The sequence below is a fragment of the Prionailurus viverrinus genome, chromosome D1, assembly GCF_022837055.1.
Source record: "Prionailurus viverrinus isolate Anna chromosome D1, UM_Priviv_1.0, whole genome shotgun sequence".
Taxonomy (NCBI): Eukaryota; Metazoa; Chordata; class Mammalia; order Carnivora; family Felidae; genus Prionailurus; species Prionailurus viverrinus.
The window spans coordinates 49,333,621-49,351,842 of record NC_062570.1 but is presented as its reverse complement, the minus strand read 5'-3'; the positions used below and the strand labels follow the sequence as shown (position 1 = coordinate 49,351,842).

Here is an 18,222-nt window from a genome sequence, read left to right as displayed (position 1 = left end):
TACAATAAAAAATTTCAGATTATGCTAAATTACTCTCTAAAAGCATTCTGCAATTTTAATTCCCACTGATCCATTTCCCCATATTTATATCAACACTGGATACTGCTAGTTTTTTTTTTCAGTTTATAATTGGCATTAAAAAATGAAATGGCAGGGGCGCCTGGGTGGCTCAGTCGGTTAAGTGGCCGACTTCGGCTCAGGTCACGATCCCGCGGTCCGTGGGTTCGAGCCCCGCATCAGGCTCTGTGCTGACCGCTCAGAGCCTGGAGCCTGTTTCAGATTCTGTGTCTCCCTCTCTCTCTGCCCCTCCCCTGTTCATGCTCTGTCTCCCTCTGTCTCAAAAATGAATACACGTTTAAAAAAAAAAAAAAAATGAAATGGCATAGCATTGTTATTTATACTTAAAATCTGCATTTCCTTAGTTAAGCACCTTACATATATTTATTGCCTATTTATATTTTTCTGTGTGCTATTTATGGCCTTTACCCATTTTCCTATAAGATACTGAACATTTCCTTATTGGTTCATATGAATTTTGTGTATTAAAGCAATAGGCTCATTATTATGTCTATTCCTAATATTTCTAACTTTACAGATGACACCCTTTGATATACAGATTTAAATATTTCAGTAGTCACACGTCAGTCTTTAGTTCACTGCTTTTGAGTTTTATGTCTTGTTTCCTCAATCTAAAAGTCTTAAAGTATTCTAGCATTTTTTTTTTAACTTTTCCCTCATATTTTTACATTTGACTTTTTTTTTTAATGTTTATTTATTTTTGACAGAGAGACAGCGAGAGAGAGAGAGAGAGAGAGAGAGAGAGAGAGAGAGCGAGAGCATGAGTGGGGAGGGACGGAGAGAAAGGGAGACACAGAATCCAAAGCAAGCTCCAGGCTCTGAGCTGTCAGCACACAGCCCGACATGGGGCTCCAACTCATGGACTGCGAGATCATGACCCGAGCCGAAGTCAGATGCTCAACTGACTGAGCCACACAGGTAACCCATACATTTGACTTTTAATCAACCTGGAATTTATTTTTTCAAATGGCTAGTCATGTATCTTATCAATTTATTAAATAACTCTTCCTTTCCCTAATTTGTAATGCCTTATTGTTAGCTAAAAATATCTATGTTTACCTATCTGAATACAACTCTATTTTATTCATCAACTTTTCTTATTTTTTATTTTTTACAGTGTATTTTTGAGAGAGAGAGTGACAGCATGTGCATGAACAGGGAAGGGGCAGAGAGAGAGGGGGACAGATGATCCAAAGCAGGCTCTGTGCTGACAGCAGTGAGCCTGACATGGGGCTCGAACTCATGAACTGTGAGATCATGACCTGAGCTGAAGCTGGACACTTAACTGACTGAGTCACCTAGGTGCCCCATTTATCAACTTTTCTATTCCTGTATTATCACACAATTTAAATTGTTTTGACAACTGGTTATTTTTTGTGCTTGTTCCTTTTTCTTTTTTGCTATTCCTAAGCAGTCCTTGTACTTACACATGAACTTTAGTATCAGCCTAGAAACTCTGCAGTTTTTTTCTACATAATTGAAATCATACTGCATATGTAATGTTATGTGTTAGTTCTCTATCTTGAGTATTTCTCATTATCAGTAAATATTCTTCAAGCAATACCATTTTCATGACTGTAAAATATTCCACTGTATGGATAGCACTTGTATTTCAACGGATTCTTAATTGTCCATAATAATTATACTGTCTTGACTAGGTAATTTACTATGACTGTTGTTAAATTCTTTCAAGAGTTATCCGTTTCTTACCATGAGTTTCCAAATCCTGAACCAGTGCATGGGTATCAAACGTTAATTTCCTTTGTTCTAAAGGAGTTAGGTCCACTCGCCTCATATCATATCCTTCCTTGGTTGTGGTGGTGAAAAAGTCTGAAAAGAGAAGACAGGGTTTTTTCCTTGTAGGAACTAACACAAGTGTGCCACTTTAGCTTCTCAAGCATTTCTCTCATCTATTTACAATACAGTTCTAGCTCTTCTGCTTAGGAATTCTGTAATTTCAAGAAAACAGGTTCCTCTGAGCCTTGGACTCTTTTATCTGAAAAGTGTCTAAAAGTACTCTGTACACGGCAAACATTCAATAAATGCTTCCTTTCCTTCTTTCAGTATGATATTTTATTTGTTAAGAGTCAGTAAAAAGTTGTAATATACATCAAAAGCTTTGGATATCACTGTCATGTCTCTCATTACTGGAAGAGTGGAAACCATCCAACTCTCCTAGGTACTAAGATGTCTTTCACAGAGCTATGATAATTATTTATACCTACATCCTCACATAAAGTAGCTTTTTGAACTCCCACTCTCCTACATATCCAGCTTATTTCCATCACAGTCCTCAGTTCTAATCTGAACTCGTCTTGTTCGTCTATCTGAACCAGAGTACAAGCTCTAGGACACTTTGTGTTTTTCATCACTGTATCTTTGGTACCTAGAACGGTACTCGGCAAATAATTGGGTCACAATATTTTGTTGACTCAATCAATGAATCTGATTTTAAATCCTGGAGTATTTACTAGAGGCAACACAAAAGCCCTAGCAAATTTCTTATCTTTGAAATAAATGTACCATTTCAATAAATTCCCAATTTTTAACCTAGACACAGTATGGTCCTTTTCCATATATTGCTGGTGAATTTCATTAAAAAGTATTCTCTTTCAGCAAGAACTCTGTTTACATTCAACTTCATTACTATTACTATATATTAAGTAAAATAACAGCTAATTAGTATAATTATTAATTGAACACAAGGTACTGTACTAGATGTTTTATATACTACAAAGGCAAGGTGGCATTATCCATTTTAGATAAGGTAAGTGAACCTAAGGTAAAGCATTTTACCTCCAGTCACAGAGTCATTAGTGAATTCAGACTCAGGTCTTCTGACTCCAAAGCTCAGGCTCTGTCACCCTATGCTGTCTCTGTTTTTTATCCCAAACCACTTAATATACGTAGGTACTTAAAAAGACACAGCTGGGGGCGCCTGGGTGGTGCAGTCGGTTAAGCGTCCGACTTCAGCCAGGTCACGATCTCGCGGTCCGTGAGTTCGAGCCCCGCGTCAGGCTCTGGGCTGATGGCTCAGAGCCTGGAGCCTGTTTCCGATTCTGTGTCTCCCTCTCTCTCTGCCCCTCCCCCATTCATGCTCTGTCTCTCTCTGTCCCAAAAATAAATAAACGTTGAAAAAAAAATTAAAAAAAAAAAAGACACAGCTGCAACCTCAAGTATTGCTTTTCTGGTAGGTACTGTAGGGAAAATGCAATTCTTTCCTATATCCTTCCAGCAATATCCTTCCAGCCAACAGACACTTGAGCACCAGGTACAGAGGATGATGAGAAAACCAGACATAACTGATGTCTTTGCTGACTTTGTGGACTAGTAAGTGGGCAGGAAAGATAGGTTTAAAAACAGTATCTAAATATAAACTCTAAATTCAAATGATGAAAAAGTGATGGCCAGTCCTTTAGATCAATTTATTTAAATACTCAGATAAATTGTTTAGAGATAATGGGAATCAGATGTAAAAGTGGATCGATTTTGAATACATACACACACATATTAGCACAGCAGTCAGCAATCTTTTTGGCTTTGAGTGCCATCTAGAAGAGTTCAGCAATGTGCCTGTGTGTCAATATTAGACCTGAGGAGGAAAAGAAAAAATTGGAGGAAAAAGAGGGGCAGGTTTCAGCAATATTTCCAGTAACAATTGTATTAGGATTGATTAGTACCTGAAGTTATCTCTCCTTGATTAGAAGTTTAGTATTTTATTCAAGGTTTACTTGGTGGGGGAGGAGAGAGGGTAATATTTATATGACATGATACTGCTTTCACAGCTAATACTTATCCTTAAAATTCTCATGTTATGGATGAGGAAAACAGGCTCAGAAGTGCTAAGTAACTGCCTGAGATGTTATGGTCTCAGAGCTAGGCAGGTTAGTGCACAATTCCTCTGATTTCAGTCAACAAACATTTGAATGCCTTTCACAAAAGGCAGCTTCCTACTGAATATGGGAGAGACCCCAAATACCTAACACAGCCACAATCTGCAGGGTGCAGCTGCAGTCTCCTGTCTCCCCTCTTTGGCTCTCTGCTCTTAAGGATTCTTTTAACTCTTTAATTCTCTGAATAACTTAAGAAAGCTCTCCTTTTCTTTGCCTGCTCATGTTTATCCTTCTGAGTTCAGTTTGAATGTCTCCTCCTCCAGAAAGCCTGCCCAGACTCTTTTACGTCAGGTGTTGCTTGTTCACAGGATCCTAGAACACTGTTTTGCCACACCTCATGAATTACACATTTATATGACTGTTAACTGCTTACCTTTCCCACTAGGTCAGGAATCACATCAGCAAACTACAGCCTGCAGGTCACCACCACCACCTGTTTTTCTAAATAGCTTTGCTGCAACCCAGCCATGCTCATTGATTTACGTATTATCAACGGCGGCTTTCATGTTAACATGACAAGAGTAGTCGCAAGTGACCGTATTGCCCACAATGTCTAAAATGTAACCTGGCTCATTACAGAAAAACTTTGCTGACCACTGCATAAGACTATGAAATCCCTGTGAACAAGAACCACACCTGTTATTGCTCATCACTGAATCCCCAATGCCTAATACAATTCTGAGTGTTCTGTAGAAAGCTGCTCATTGAAAGGGAACTGTGCTAGGTGTTATGGGTACAATGAAGATAAAGGCTGTGGTTTTAAATCATGTGCTATCAAGGTATATCCATAAGGGAATACAGGGAAGAGACATTTGGCCCTCAATGAGAATAAAGGGTTAAGAATGGCTATCTGGAAAAGACACTAATGATAGTAAATCTTAAAGAGGAGTTATCCAGGCAGGAGGAACAGGATGAGCAAAATTCACCAATGTGTGAATTACCTTTGCTGTTCCTACCTTGGGCACTATTTACTATGGGGATGAGGAGGGCACAGAATTCAGAAGCATCTGTGGACCATTCATTCCTTTGGTGTACTCAAATAGTCATGTAATCTTTGGTTAAGTCTTCACAATCCTAAGAGGTGGGTGCTGACCCACTCCTTTTCAGTAGGACTTTAGAGAGCACTCTTCTTTAGAGGCAATAAGGAAATGGAAAAGCCATTTGATATCCATAGTAGGGTGTCACAAGTACTTCAACTCATAAGCACTTTTAAGAGTAAGTCTTTGAAAGCACATTAATAGGTAGAGGAGACAAATAACCAGAATCACTGTTCTTAGCTCAGGGTGGGATAACAGGTCCTTAATACCTTAAAAGTTCCCAAAACGTATGCAATTGTACAAAACCCCAAGCCCTTCCTTTCATTCTTATTTCTTCCGATTCTTTCATATCTATCTTGTAGTTTTCTTAAGACTGAGAAAAAATTCACAGTTTAAAGACTTAACCAGCATCACAAAGCTACTAAGTTGTATATCTTGGATTAGCACTCTGGCCTACCTTGCACCAAGACCGCCAGAAAAGGCCAGATTTTACTTTTGATAATACAAGTAAAATGATGTCTCATTAAACCTAAGCTACAAGTTTTATATTAACTTACTAACATTCAGAGTTGCAACACTTCAGTGACACAGCTGGTTACTAATACATTATTTCTATATGCTGGTCAGATGACATGTGCTTTGCTAGCTACATCAGAATTACCAGAATTAAGTAACACAGAGATCCCTGGGCTCCACCCCTGAAGATTGACTCAGTTATTCTGGAGTGGGACTTAAAATTATGTATTTTTAAAAAGTACCCCCAGGATTTCTGTTCTGCCTAGTTTGGGAAGTAGTAATGACCTAGGAATCCAGCACTATTAAAACTTAGACAAACTGCATCACCCTCCCATGCCTTCTCTTATTCATCTTTAAAAAAGAAACTGAATAATAAAGGAGATCCCTCTGTGGGTCAAGGTCAAGGTTTTCAAATTAGTCCATCATAATGTGTATGTATGCTAAACACATTTAGTGTGTATATATATATATATATATATGTATATGTATATATATGTATATGTGTGTGTATATATATATATATATATATATATATATATAACCAAATACCTTGTGACAGACCCTGGCAGCTAAACAGCGGTCTCACAGATCCAAGATCAACCACTGCAATCTTACTGTGTGACTAAAATGAAGCAATTAGCAAAATGGAACAAAGTATAGTGGGTACAGGGTGGCTCATTTCTCATGGCACTGAAGATTTAAGAAGGGGAACAGAGAATGCTAAGGTTAGTCCCAAGTGCCCATTCCGCGGACAACCTTAAAGAGTTTTTTAAGAGTGCGGGGAGACTCTGGAATCATCTTTCAACCTCTCAAGTCAGGTTGTCCTTTAGGACACAATGCTAACAGGGGTGCTAACAAGTTCAACACTTGCAGGTTCCAGTATTCACGTTTTGTTTTACTTTGAAAGGCTACAATGTGATTGCCGAGTACTGGAAATAACAGCGAAGTACAGCTGGCCTGACCTGAAATGCATGCTGTGTCTACCAAAAACCTGGGTCTGAGACAGCACCCAAGTAACAGCTTAAGTCTGAACAAACAACGAAAGAAACCAGAACTCTCAGAACACAGATTACTCCAGACAGACCTCGGAGAGGGCGGGGATTGCCAGCCTCATTTGATAATAAAAAGGAACCAAGCGCTGAGAAAGAAAAGCCCGAGGGACTCTAGTGGTGGAGCCAGGTGGGAGCCCCAGGCTTTCACGGGCTCGCTCTCAAAAGAGAAGAAGCGGTTCTCTACTCAGTCCTAGCCCCTCCCGCCCCAATCTAAGCCGGCGAGATGCAGCGGCGGGGTCACCAGCACCAGGGACTGGGAGGGGCGTGGCACTCTTGTCTACCGCTCGCCGGAGCAGGCACGAACCACCCGCAATATCCCCAAATAGCACGCAGGCATCGACACCAAGCCGTTTCGTCTCACCTCTCCGCAGGGCCGGCGAGAAACGCCCGCCGAGGATGGAAACCCGGCGGCCGGCACGGCCGTCAGGGCACAGGAGCCGCCAAACACTGCGACTCCACATTTCCTGTTTTCAGGCTGGCGGGTGGAAGTGAGAGGCTGGCTGAATCACGCTCAGGCTTTCGGGCAACGTAGTTCTGGCACCACGAGGATTCTGGGAAGTGTAGTTTTCGGCCTGCAGCAAAAGTCCTTCCCAGCGCAGATTCTAACCTCGGTACCGTTAAGACGGGCCTCTTTACAGACGGACCCACAGTTCGCGAGCATGGTTCACAGAGGCTCCGCTCCTTCCACCGCCCTTTCCCAACCGGCGCACGACGTTACCACTCTAAGAAAGCGGGACCTTGTCTGAGAACCTTCTGGCGCCCGTTTCCTAGCAATGAGGTACAGCTCGACAGCGGAAGTCCCCCGGGAAAACCCAGAGGCCATTAGGCCCCTGAGTGTGAGATTGCGTAACACCCTACCGCCCAGCAACCTGGGACCTGAAATCCTCATCCGCTGAGTATTCCGGGGAATCGCGCGGAAACCTGGGAAACGTAGTCCAGCGAGGTGCTCATTCTTGCTGCTTCATGGCCTACTCCTTTGCCCTCTTGTGTACAGGAGGACGAACTGCAGTTAGTTTAGTTCCGGTCTTGAGGGAAACAATTTCTCCGTTTCCAGAGCGGTGCTGCTTTTCATCACTTACCCTCTGAGACCTGTTACCTCAGACTTTGTTCCACACGGAAAAAATGTTAAAAATAACAACACACAGTAATTCTGGGGTTCAAATATGTTGATATGTTCTTCGTAAATTCTAAAGTGGTACACAATGGTTGGGTTTTAGTGGCTTAATTATTCTCACAAGGATGTAAACAGTTACTCTAAGATTTTTCTAGCTATTTGTTTTCAAAGCTTTGTCAGCATCAGTTGCATAACAAGCACCATTGTAAGCACTGAGGCACATTAAAGAACAGCACTTGATTCCTGCCAGCAAGGGCTTTAACAGGCAATTTATGGAGAGGGAATATAAATGGTTATTTAAAAATTGAAAAACAAAACAAAACTCAGTTTAATCTCACCAGCTAAATGAAAAAGCAAACATAAAGATATACCAGTTTTACTGATTAAAATTAAAAAAAATTATTGATGCCAGCAAATATGCAATTACATCGGGTCACTTACACTGCTGGCAAGAATGTAAGTTAGTACCTTTAGAAAGCAATTTAATAATATATATGAAATTCTAATAAAAATGAATAGCCAGAGGTTCACTTCTAACAATCTGTTCTGAGAAGAAATAACCGTAACTGTAGCTAAGATTTTTAAGAATTAAAACCCTGGAATGTTATTTATAATAGTAAAACTTTAGAAATAATTTAAATATTCAAGGTGATTCAGCAACTTGCACAAATGTTCCAAATTGGAATAGTATACAGACATATAATTGGAATTATTATACAAATGGGAATATTATAGAATCATGGAATATTCTATGAGCGTCACTATAGATGAGGGAGCATGGGGCGGGCTAAGGACAAAGTGCAAGCTAGCATCCCCCTTCCCACCCCCAAGGTGGGATGTGTGTGATATTCCTCAGGCACTTCTGGCTGACCAAGGACAAAGGAAAGGAAAGAAAACAAATGGCCAATTGATAGAGATCACAGTCATACAGACCATGGGTCTCCATCAGTTTACAAATATCTTAGTAAGTTGCAAGAAAAAGGCAATCGTATCTATTCTGCTAATCTCCAGAAGCCTGTAGACTGTTTCCTGGAGCCCCAACATCACCCCTCCATACTGATATGGGAAACAAAGGCAAGAAGGAAATGGCAGGTAAAATTAAATTCTCAAATACAGAGTATAATATTTCTCCAGGAACCCCCTACTGTCTTAATGTTAGTGCCTTACTAGAGGGACAACAATCTTAGCTTGACAATGGCAAGTTTTCGGGTATCTTAGGAGTCGTCTTTAGCATATCAAAGTCCCTCTGGAGGCCTCCCTTTTGACTTTACCTTCCCAACTCCATAGTGTAAAACCAGCCATTCTTCACAGCACCCACGTAGTTCTGTGCGTTAATAAAATCACTTTTTTGCACCAAAGATGTCTTAAAGAATTCTTGGTCACCAGCTCCCGAGCCCCCACCATCACCCCAAAACCTCATCGGTATGATATCATTATTTAAAAAAATTCTTTATATATACACACATATATGAAATATATACATGCGTATATTTATACATATACATATATGTATGTATATGTATACATATATGCACATCATGTATATATATATATATATCCAATATGACTGTAATTCTGCCTAATGTTATGATGATTACTGTTCTGGAGGAGCTTACAGACTACTGGAGGATAAAGACCAGTAAGTGGGACCACAATATTTTTAATTACCTAAAGTAATGATTATGAAAAAAGCTACACCTCTTTATACATTAATATTTATTGGTTATTATTTACATTACTGTAAAACTCCACGACAGAAATGAAGTTTTGATTAGTCACGTGACCAAAGCTGCACCAATCATTCTCTTTCATGGAACGAGCAAGCCGAGTCAGGAATTCTTAATCATCTTCTGAAGCTGGTTGGCACTACAGCAGTTGAATTTGGGAGCTGGGACAGCCATACTCTGACAGGAGAAGTGCACAGAAGTAGAAGCAGGAATAGCAGATAGAGCGAGAGTCCAGACAGTATTCAGCTAACAGATCTAACCACTCCCTGAGACCTCCCTGATGTACCTGTGTGTGTTTCCAAACTCTCCATTGTTGCTTTCCATTTGTATGCTGAAAGCCTTAATTTATAAAAATATTTTCACATAGATTTGTTAATATTTCCTCATAAGTTTGTTGGCAGGAATAAAAGACGTAATGCATGTAAAATAATTAGCACAGTGCCTGGCGCATATAAACACCCAATAAGCAAGAGCTACTTTTATTAATAATGCCTGTTGACTTTACTCGATATTGGGAAGTAATTCTCCCTGAGTCTCTCACATTTCTGCATGTCTTGCACACAGAGGCCCTCCCTGCCTTTTGCTATGGACTCTCTTTTTAAAGAATTTTGTATAATGAGGAGCCTTGGGAAATTCAGTGTCCTTCTGGAGCAAAACGTCCCATGCTTACTGCCTATTATAAAAGATTTGGGTTTTTCTGCTCGGAGTTCCTCTCTGTGATGTAGTGCACACTCAGGCACACGCCTGGGCCTATGTATGTCACCACCATGGGAGTGGGGGCTGGGGGAGCTGCGTAATATGCCGAGGCTCAGGCCGCTGGCCATGCCTTAAGTAATTACATTCTGTCTCTGGCCAAGGAGTCTCGTGTCTTCCGTCAGCATTCATGAAATTGTGGCTGGCTAACTTGTTATTTGCAAATAGGGTAAGATCTCAGACCCTTCACAGTTCTTAACAATCACTGCCTTTCTAGACTTGAAGACAATTTTCATTTTTTCAGTTTCACTCACAGAAATCTCTGAGTGCCAGCTAGCTTTAAGGCTAGACGTTGTGAGGAGTGCAAAGAAACACAGCTCAGGGGTGCCTGGGTGGCTCAGTCGGTTAAGTGACCAACTCTTGATTCCGGCTCAGGTCACAATTTCCTGGATCCTGAGTTTGAGCCCCGCATCAGCCTCTGTGCTGACATTGGGGAGCCTGCTTAGGATTCTCTCTCTTTCACTCTCTCACTCCCTCTGTCTCTCCCTCTCTCTCTGCTCCTCTCTTGTCATGTGCATACACACGCTCTCTGTCTCTCTCTCGAAATAAAGAATAAATTAAAAAAAAACTTAAAAGAAACATAGCTTGATCAATTGCTTGTGTTCCTACTATTTGCAAAGATTTCTGCTCTCTGAGAACTTGTAACCTAGTTGGGAGAATAGAACAAGTATACCAATAACTTCCACACAATGCAGTGATGGACTAGTGCCATCTAAGTGTTATAGAGAAGAAATCCTTCAGTTCAATTGTGGATGATAGTTCTCAGTCATGGTTATCGAGGAGAGAGAAGATTTAAGCCCTGTGTTAATGGCTTTTCTTAGGCACAGATTGTAGGGATAACATCTAGGAGAAAGGATTGGCATAAACAAGGATAATTTAGTAATCTCCACAGTCCTCACTTTGGGGGTTTTACAAATGGTATTCCCTCAACTTGGAGCACTTTCTCCTCCTCTTTACCTGGTGAATTCTTTCCTATCATTCAGACCCTAGTTTAAATGCCAGCTCTTTTGTGCCCCCGGTCACATGTAGACTTTGTGTTTTTGTTAGGAATTCCTGTTGGAACCCGTGTCCCTGCCCGTGCCCCTGCACTTCCTATTTGTATTCTCCATGATGGCAGAGACACATCTGTCACTGTTTTCTCCAACACCTGGCATCATGCGTGGCTCATAACGAGCCTTCGGTAAACGTGTGTTGAATGAACCAATACATGTTCGAAATATAGTCATAGTTTGGTGAGGAGATCTGATAGACTGGGGCACAGGATTCATTTGGAAGATTGGGTGGGATGGGTGGAGATAAAACTGAAAACAAGAATAAAAAGACTAAGGAAGTGAGTTTGTACAGCAGACTCTCAGGAGATTTGGAAAGTTTTTTAAAAAAATCATTTATTTTAAAAACATGCTTATTTATTTATTTTGAGAGAGAAGGAGCACATGGAAGAGCAGGAGAAGGGGAGAGGGAAAGGGGGAGGGAGAGAGAAAAATCTCAGGTTCTGTGCTGTCAGCACAGAGCCCCACACAGGGCTCGATCTCACCAACTGTGAGATCATGAGCTGAGTCGAAATCAAAAGTTGTACACTTAGCTGACTGCACCGCCCAGGTACCTCTAGACCTCAGAGATTTCCAAACAAAAACAGGAAATGAAAGTCTTGAGGACAAAATGTTGATATTGAAACAGGACTCTGGAAGCGTCTCAGAGAAGTTATTACACGAAATGAGATACTCATTTTTATCACTCACAGATATTCTGCAGACCTGAGCTGAAATCAAGAGTCGGGTGCCTAACCTGATTTTGAGTTTTTAAACCCAAACTGATAAAAACCGGTTTGAGTACCTTTCCAGGAAACACTTTTTGCCATTCAGTAGTACAGGCTTATGAATCATTGCTCTTCTCAGTGTCTGAAGACGTGGCCTGGCCATGAGAAGTGCTCTCTCTCAGAGAGCAGCCTAGTTTATCCACACCTCAGAGGCCAACAGTGTAGCAGGGGAGTGGGTCTTACCTTTTTCATTGTGAAGGACCACTGTTAATTATGTTTTTATTCCTATGAACCCTAAATTTAAAGCTATCTTACACTCTTTACCAACTGCATACATGAAGCCATTACTTAATTTCCTATTTTTTATCATTTTAAGACATAGATAACTACCACTTAGTGAGTGGGACATATGTAGTGCTGATCCAACACTTTGCTGATGATGTCCAACTAAAGGCGAAAATACTTGCCAATTTCTTTGGTGGTTTTCAGTTTCATCTCCAGTGATGGTACAATTTCCTCAGGCATTGTGAAATTCCAAGTCCCTCCTGAGGACCCCAATACTTTTCTTCTGAGGCCCAGAGGTCTGGGAACCCAGGCTGGACATAATTGCAAGAGATGGCCAGTAGCCTTCCAGCTCTGTGAATGTAGCTCTGGTGACCTCAGGGAGAGAAGATGCAGCTTGGACCACTCCTTGCATTATCCTTTTCTCTCAGAATAGGTGATCTGAAGGAATCCAAATGCATTTTTTAAAGCAGGTGAATGAGGATTTGAGACACAGATCGGACCCAATGGGCTCCTTTTCCTTCCCTAGTTTACTCTGAGTTTTTGACACTAGAGGGAGTATGTGGACAGAACAGAAGACCATCCTTTGTCTTTATTTCTGCAACTAATTTTACAGTTTTTGTGAATCCTTGAGTCAGAAGAGCCCATTGTCACAAAAGTTGTGTGCTATTTTATATTTCATTTCACACTTTCACGGCTTGAAAGTGACCATCCTCTATCCCCTACAAATCTGGGACCTTTTTTTTTCCTGATTGTACTAGGGAGCTGGCACTGACACAATGACACCCAATACAAGTTTGCTGATTACAGCAAAGAGAAAGATGAAAAGAAAAGGAAAGAAAAAGAAAACAAAAGAATTGGTAAAAAATTATTATATTTTGCAATGTTACATCACACCTGACAGTGTCTCTCATTGATTATTCATTTATTCCTTCAACTAATCCGTATTGAGCACTATTTATGGTATCAGACACTGTGCTAAGCCATGAGGATCCAGACATAAGACATAGTCCTACCCTCAGATTGCTGTCAGCCTAACTGTAGTCAATACTATGATGAAGGAGAAGGGTGCCAAGGGGATGTGTAAGAGAGGCTTATACTACCCAAAGCAGGAAGCAAGCCCTGGGAAGTCTTTCATTTGCAAGGATGAGTAAAAAAATTATTTAGTTAAGTGGAGTTGGTGGATAGTGGTATGAAGTGTGCAAAGAGCAACAGCACTTGCAAAAGCCCAGAAGTACACGTGGGAGAGTCTGATTCTTTTGAGAGAATGGCTGGTGGAGAGAATGGGCTGAGGATAGAGGGATTCAGAGGCTGGGGTTGGAACAGGTGGGGCTGGCCCTCAAGCTCTCTTTGACTCCTTTTGTGGCTATGGAGGATTCGCTGAAGGGTGTTAGGCTGGGGAGTGTCATTAAAAAGAAAGGGTGTTTGCCTGTTCTTTACTCAGTCCTTTCGTCTAGACTTCTGGGAGTCAGGGCCATGCATTTCACCTAGGTCTCTTGTCCTAGACACCAACCTGGAGGATCTTCGAGAGCCAGGATCTTTCCTGGCCAGAGATAAACCCTTGCCTGGCAGAGTCCATAGCTCCAGCCTCAAGGTGCCTGATCAGAGAAACCTTCCTCATGGGATGGCTTGGCTGCCTTGAATCTCAAAGGAACCTGCCTGGGAAAAAGGACTTCAGGGTCTCCTCATCTTCAGGGCCAATTTCTGCACTGGTGTTGGCAAATCTCGCCAAAGCCTCACGTGGCTCATGTCCTCCCTTCCCTAACCATGGAGTGGGACATTCGTCTCCAAAGAACTCCTGATACATTGCTTTATCTCTTCATGGGAGCCCATTCATATACATGAACGCATTTGAGCTCCTTAGCAACTCCATGGGTTGGGGATTATTGCTCCTATTTCACAGATGGGAAAACTGAGGTTCAGAAGACTGAAGTGACCTGTGTCTCAGTTCACAGAGCAAGTAAGGAGTGGAGATCACAACTGAACGCACTGCACACGGTACAGAGAAGTCGCACCATCACTGTCCCCTCCACCTGTCCCTGCCCATTTAATACTAGCTTCAATGGACTGAGCAGGTAGGGTGTGAAGCTGTGCACATATTATTGCCAGGCCTCACAACAAGCCTGCAAGGTAGGTAGAGATAAGAACAAGGTTTAGAGAGGTTACATAACTTGTTCAAGGGCACAGTACGAGGAAGTTAGAGTTTGAACCCTGAACCAAAAGTAAGCGCTGTGTATTTGTGGTGGGCCACGAGTCCCTTCTTATTGACTGTTTGTTCTGACCCCCACAACAGCCTTGGGAGGTAGTTCTCTGGGTTTGCAGCTGAGGGATCCTGAGGCTCCGAGAGAAGTCAAGCTGGCTCGTAAGCTGCGGAGCCCTGACTTCAGACTCTGGGTTCAGGGCTTCACCTGCCTGCTCCGCCAGGCTCTCAAGAGGAGCCCTGGACTCCACACAGCCCTTGCGGAAGCTGATCTCACCACTGTGGTGAGAACTTGGGGGCCCTTGATTAATTTTGCCAAGTCATCCTGACCCTGTTTTCAGCTCTCATCATCAAGAAAGTCATTCTTTAACTAGTAGCTTCTTCTTCTGTAACTTAGCGTCTTTCCTTTAAAAACAATTATCTTGTCCATCAACTGATGAATGGATAAAGAAATTGTGGTTTATATACACAATGGAATATTACATGGCAATGAGAAAAAATGAAATATGGCCTTTTGTAGCAACGTGGATGGAACTGGAGAGTGTGATGCTAAGTGAAATAAGCCATACAGAGAAAGACAGATACCATATGGTCTCACTCTTATGTGGATCCTGAGAAACTTAACAGGAACCCATGGGGGAGGGGAAGGGAAAAAAAAAAAAAAAGAGAGGTTAGAAAGGGAGAGAGCCAAAGCATAAGAGACTGTTAAAAACTGAGAACAAACTGAGGGTTGATGGGGGGTGGGAGGGAGGAGAGGGTGGGTGATGGGTATTGAGGAGGGCACCTTTTGGGATGAGCACTGGGTGTTGTATGGAAACCAATTTGTCAATAAATTTCAGAAAAAAAAAACAAAAAAAAAAAAACAAAAAAAACAAAAAAACAAAAAAAAAAATAAATAAATAAAATTATTACATTAAAAAAAAAAAAAAAAAAAAAAAAAAACAATTATCTTTTTGAGGTGAGATTCACATAACATAAAATTAAGCATTTTATTTTTTAATATTTAAAAAAAATTTAAAGTTATTTATTTATTTATTTATTTTGAGAGAGAGAGAGAGTACATAAGTGGGAGGAAGAGCAGAGAGAGAGAGGGAGAGAGAGAATTCCAAGCAGGTCCCACACTGTCAGCATGGAGCCGATGCAGGGCTTAAACACACAAACCACGAAATCACGCCCTGAGCTGAAATCAAGAGTCAGACACAACTGACCTAGCCACCCAGGCACCCCCAAATTAAGCATTTTAAAGTGAGCAATTCAGTATCATTTAATACATTCACAATGTTTTATAACCACCGCCTCTATCTAGTTCCAAAATATTTCCATCACTGCAATGTAAAACCCTTTACCTAGTAAGCAGGGTTTCTCTGCCCCCTGCTCTTCAGCCCTTAGCTACCATCACTCTGCATTCTGTCTCTGTGGATTTGTCTATTTTGGGTGTTTCATATGAAATCGATTGAATTATACAACATGCAACCTTTTGTGTTTGGCTTCTTTCACTTAGCATAATGTTTCATTCACGTTGTAGCATGTATCAGTACTCTATTCCTTTTTATGGCTGAATAATTTTCTTTGGATATACATACCACAATTTGTTTATCCATTTATGCACTTTCCACCTTTTGACTATAATGGATAGTGCTGCTGTGAACATGTGTGGGCATGTACTTGCTTGAGTATCTGTTTTCAATTCCTTGGTATAAATACCTAGGAGTATTGCAGGGTCATATGGTAATTCTGTTTAATATTTGGACCCAACAAGACCCATTTCTTGTTGAAGTAGATGGGGAAGTCCTTATGAAAGGGAACGTTTGCTTTTGGAAGATCCAGAGATGAAAAAGGGTATCCTCTACAGATGAACAGAACAGGTGTGGCTGGATATGAGAGAAATGGAAGTGGAGAAACTATAGTACCCCAAAGTGCTATGGGCAGGAAGGGATGTTTGTGAGGCGTGAAAAGTAGCCTGGGGTAGAAAGCCTGTGGGTGGTGGGCATCTCTTGAAGATGGCCCTTCACCTGGAGGTGGTACTCTTCCCAAGGCACACTTGTGACACTGCTCAGCTCTAAGCAGCTGCAGAAAGCACAGCAGGATTGTGAACCTCTTTAAGTTTGAGCATTTTGTGGATGTTTGTATTGGCATATTAGGAATGATGGCCATAAATGCTAAAAATGCGAACCATAAAAATAATGATGTAGTGATTCTATCAGCACTTAAGGCATGAGCTTGGAACTACAGTAAAACTTTGGTTTGCAAGCATGATTTGTTCCAGAAACATGCTTGTAATCCAAAGCACTTCTACATCAAAGCGAATTTCAAGAACCATTGGCCCTGTTGTGATCATGTGACATTCGGCCTCACAAACTACTCATATTGCAAGACATTGTTCGTTTACCAAGTTAAAGTTTGTTAGAAATGTTTGCTTGTCTTGAGGAACACTCACAGAACAAGTTACTTGCAATCTAAGGTTTTACTTGAACTACAGAAAGGGTGACTGATAATTCTCAAAACCTCATCACTAAGAGGTGGACATGAAAGGGAAGTACATGCAGAACATGGGCTGTGTGGGCCTAGAAAAGGATCGTAAGGCAGAATCAGGATGACAAATGAAGACTTTCTGGACAGGAATCGGGAAGAAATATTTCTTTAGATATACCTGGCTCAGGATCAAATGGTTTTGCCATTCCTGAAAATAACTTCCCATCCCACTGTGGTGGTTATAATTGATTTCATATATACTTATGCTTTAAAAATTTGCATAGTAATTTCTATGTATTTTATTTGATGGGTTAGGTTTGTTTATTCCCAACTTTTTGTGGCCATGATCAAGGTTTCAAACCTTGAATCATGCAGATAAGATTCTGATGTCCAGAATGGGCAGATCATTTATGCAACTTACAGGTACAAAATGTGATCTGAATACAGTTTTTTTTCTGTATTCAAGACCTTGATAAAAACACTATTAATGGGGCGCCTGGGTGGCTCAGTCAGGTAAGCATCCAACTTCAGCTCAGGTCATGATCTCACGGTCCATGAGTTTGAGCTCTGCATTGGGCTCTGTGCTGACAGCTCAGAACCTGGAGCCTGCTTCACATTCTGGGTCTCCCTCTCTCTCTGCCCACCTCCCCCCCCCCCCAATTGCAGTCTGTTTCTCTCTCTCAAAAATAAATAAAACGTTAAAAAACGCCACTATTTATGTGGCCACCTTGGTCAAATGGATGTTAAGATGTCAGTATGGTGTCTGACAAGACAGCTAACTCTTAAGTTGATGGGCAGATGCAAAGGGTCTAGCCTTTCTGGTTTAAATTATCCAGACAATTGCTTTGGCTCACTCCTAAAATAGCAGCACAGCACCAAAGATAAACATCAGAATTTATGTCCTTTTGGACAGGCAGGCACATTCACATCTGGATCTGAAATATGAAGCCTGTGGCCCTGAAACATAAACAGTTTCTTCACAGAAAGTTCCAACAAGGAGGAGAAAATCTTGGAACTAATCTTGCCTTTGCCTACAAAATGATCAAACTGTAATTATCACATTTAAGGGGTAATTGTTCCAATTGTACCAGAATGGGATGCTCCAGCCCTCTTTCTTCTGCTGACACAAATAGAATTGCTATGAAGATGGAATGGTACTTCCGGAACAGCTTGCTTTGAGCTTGTTCTTTTTATAGTGACTCTAGGGTCAGGGAAAGGTGCTGTGTGGGCAGGCCCTATCAAGTCTGCTGGGGTGTCAGCTTCTGAAGCTCTTCCCTCTGCACAGCTAGGCTGTTTGGTGCCCACCTGCAGCCACAGACCCAGACCCAGAGTAGCACCCACA

At 41.3% G+C, this 18,222-nt stretch overlaps 1 protein-coding gene across 3 annotated transcripts in view; it reads right to left on the bottom strand.

The window, feature by feature from the left end:
* The window catches only part of CCDC90B (coiled-coil domain containing 90B), a 49,009-nt gene extending 41,569 nt beyond the window's left edge, over positions 1-7,440 (bottom strand). For 2 of the 3 annotated variants that reach the window (XM_047879330.1, XM_047879332.1), the window contains exons 1-2: positions 6,938-7,435; positions 1,789-1,908 (exon numbers count right to left, since the gene is read on the bottom strand). In XM_047879330.1, the coding sequence (XP_047735286.1) occupies positions 1,789-1,908; positions 6,938-7,037 (220 nt within the window). In that variant the 5' untranslated portion in view covers positions 7,038-7,435. Of the gene's footprint in view, positions 1-1,788; positions 1,909-6,937 lie in introns of all 3 variants that reach the window. The other variant, XM_047879331.1, reaches the window with a different exon arrangement.
* Positions 7,441-18,222: the final 10,782 nt, after the last annotated feature.